Genomic DNA, 2,236 nt, shown 5'->3' with positions numbered 1-2,236 from the left:
TGCTGAAAAGCTAAAAGCTCAGCCAACGCGCTGCACGCCGAACTGCAGGTGTGTGCGTTGCCGGCCGATGTATGTGTGTCGCTACATGTGTGTTGGTGTATGCGCTCGACTTTAGGAGTCTCAATCACGCTGCTATAAATAGCTTAAATAGGGCCCGCTGGTGCGCAGTCTTTTTTCAAACCCGCTTTCACTCACTCGAAAATTTCGGAAATTCACGTTTTGAAAACATACGCGCAGCTTAGGTGTTGAGAACGCGGTTACTAACAAGAAATTTTATAAAAACTCATAAAATTCGTTAAGTGAGGAAAGTAATTTACATCCTCTTCCCGTTGTGTAGACTTCCTTTCTGTTTTGAAAATTAATAAACGGAAAATGAACACATTTGTAAGTTGTTTAAAAGCAAACACAAAGAAATTATTTAAAATATTTCACAAACACATTCAAATAATCTTGTTTTCGAGGTTTTGTAAAAATATTTCTAATTTTTCATTTATTTGTTTTTTATTTAATCTTCGCTCGTACGCCTCTACCACAATCGCGACTCTAGTTGTTGGTGTGCGCCATTGGCCTATTCCTTGCAGTCACATCCTGTCAGTCGCAACACCATCACGGTCACCCGAATCAAAATAACATACCGCGCGACGAAAAGGTTTCCGATCATCGGGATCATCATCGCGAAAGCACCACTTGGATACCGATACTCAAGTACAATAAGGAACAGAGTGAAGATGGCAGCTATAAGACCGAATACGAAACCGGCAATAATATTGTGCACGAAGAGACCGGTTTCCTGAAGGATTTCTCAGAGACAAACCCCAACGGCGTGCTGGTGCAGCATGGTCAATACTCTTACCAATCGCCCGAGGGTGATGTCGTTAACGTACAATATACTGCCGATGAGAATGGTTTCCGTGCGACAGGCGATCACATACCCACACCACCCGCCATACCGGATGAAATACAAAAGGGCTTGGATCAAATCTATGCAGGCATAAAATTGCAACAGGAGCGTCTGGAGCAGCGCGCCAAGAGCGATCCTGACTTTGCCAGAAAACTGGAAGAGCGCCGTTTGGCCAATAAGAATGGTCAATATATAGGGCCATTGGAAAATGCTTAAGTGTGCCAATCGAAAATTTATTGTTGTATTGTGCGAGCTAAAATCGGTTTTAAGATATTTAAATTTATAACGAAATTCGTAAGCGGTTGTGGCGCTTTTATAAAGAACAAAGACTGTGATTTGCTGCGATTAGATCGGTGGCATTAACTTAAAAAAAAATTGGAGTATGAAATTTTGAATACAATATCAAGTAAAATCGTAAGAGTTCGGAAATTAAAATAATTCGTTATTGTGCGGTTTACAAAAGAAATTATAAGTTTTTGAACATAAAATTTAATTTTACTATATAAAAAATCGTACATGTATACTAATGTATGATCCATGTACTCATCTTACTTGTACCTAAATAACTAAAAAACAATGAAGAATAGTCTATATGAATAAAAGTGAAAATTGTTTACAAAAAATACATAAAAATTTTGTTTCAATTGTCTAAAAATACCAGCAACCTTCTTCTCCAAAATGAAGGAATCGAAATTTTTTATTGTGCGATCACTGCGTTTGTTGAATTTTTATAAGAATCTCTTTACAGGACTTTAGCTTTGATTTTATTAACAAAAAAATTAAAAAATCAAAAATTACTCATACCAAGGGCGTTATCATTTTTGTAAACTATCGGTTTTTGAAAAAAGTTTACGCCCATATTTCAATATAATAAAGTTTTTTTTTAATCTTTACTTACTAATATCCGGAAGTTGTTGTCCATCAGTTTTAGTCAATGGCAAATCCAAAATTTCTTTCTGGGTACAGTTCTACAGAAAAATTCCAATATATTTTAAATATTATGATATGTACACAATAAAGTCAACATTTTCGTCAATCATTTATAATTTCTGAACTATCATTTTGCGATTTTGAGAGAAGTTTTGAGGGTTTCTGAATAGTAAATTTCAGTTTTTGAACAACGACCCTATTTTAGTAATCAAGGTATAAATAGATAAAACAATTTATCTACTCTCTTTTGTTTCTAATAAGAAAAAATAATAAATTTTAAAAAGTAAAACGAAAATTTTCTGAAACATCCAAATTTTAGTATTTGTTATCCTCTTCTGTATTGGAGTTGACACCGCTTACGCGGTTATAGCCGAATTTACAAAAGCGCGCCTGTCGTTTTCCTTT

At 35.3% G+C, this 2,236-nt stretch overlaps 1 protein-coding gene across 1 annotated transcript; it reads left to right on the top strand.

Annotated features, from left to right (window-relative positions):
- Window positions 1-211: 211 nt before the first annotated feature.
- On the top strand, window positions 212-1,346 carry LOC120772058 (endocuticle structural glycoprotein ABD-4). The gene is made up of 2 exons (XM_040100441.1): window positions 212-384; window positions 548-1,346. Exons 1-2 carry the CDS (start codon window positions 373-375, stop codon window positions 1,115-1,117), a joined length of 582 nt encoding a protein of 193 aa, XP_039956375.1. The 5' UTR covers window positions 212-372; the 3' UTR covers window positions 1,118-1,346.
- Window positions 1,347-2,236: the final 890 nt, after the last annotated feature.

Source organism: Bactrocera tryoni, chromosome 3 (genome assembly GCF_016617805.1).
Source record: "Bactrocera tryoni isolate S06 chromosome 3, CSIRO_BtryS06_freeze2, whole genome shotgun sequence".
In the NCBI taxonomy this organism is placed as follows: Eukaryota; Metazoa; Arthropoda; class Insecta; order Diptera; family Tephritidae; genus Bactrocera; species Bactrocera tryoni.
The sequence above is the reverse complement of the archived record's forward strand: the minus strand, read 5'-3'. Positions and strand labels throughout refer to the sequence as shown.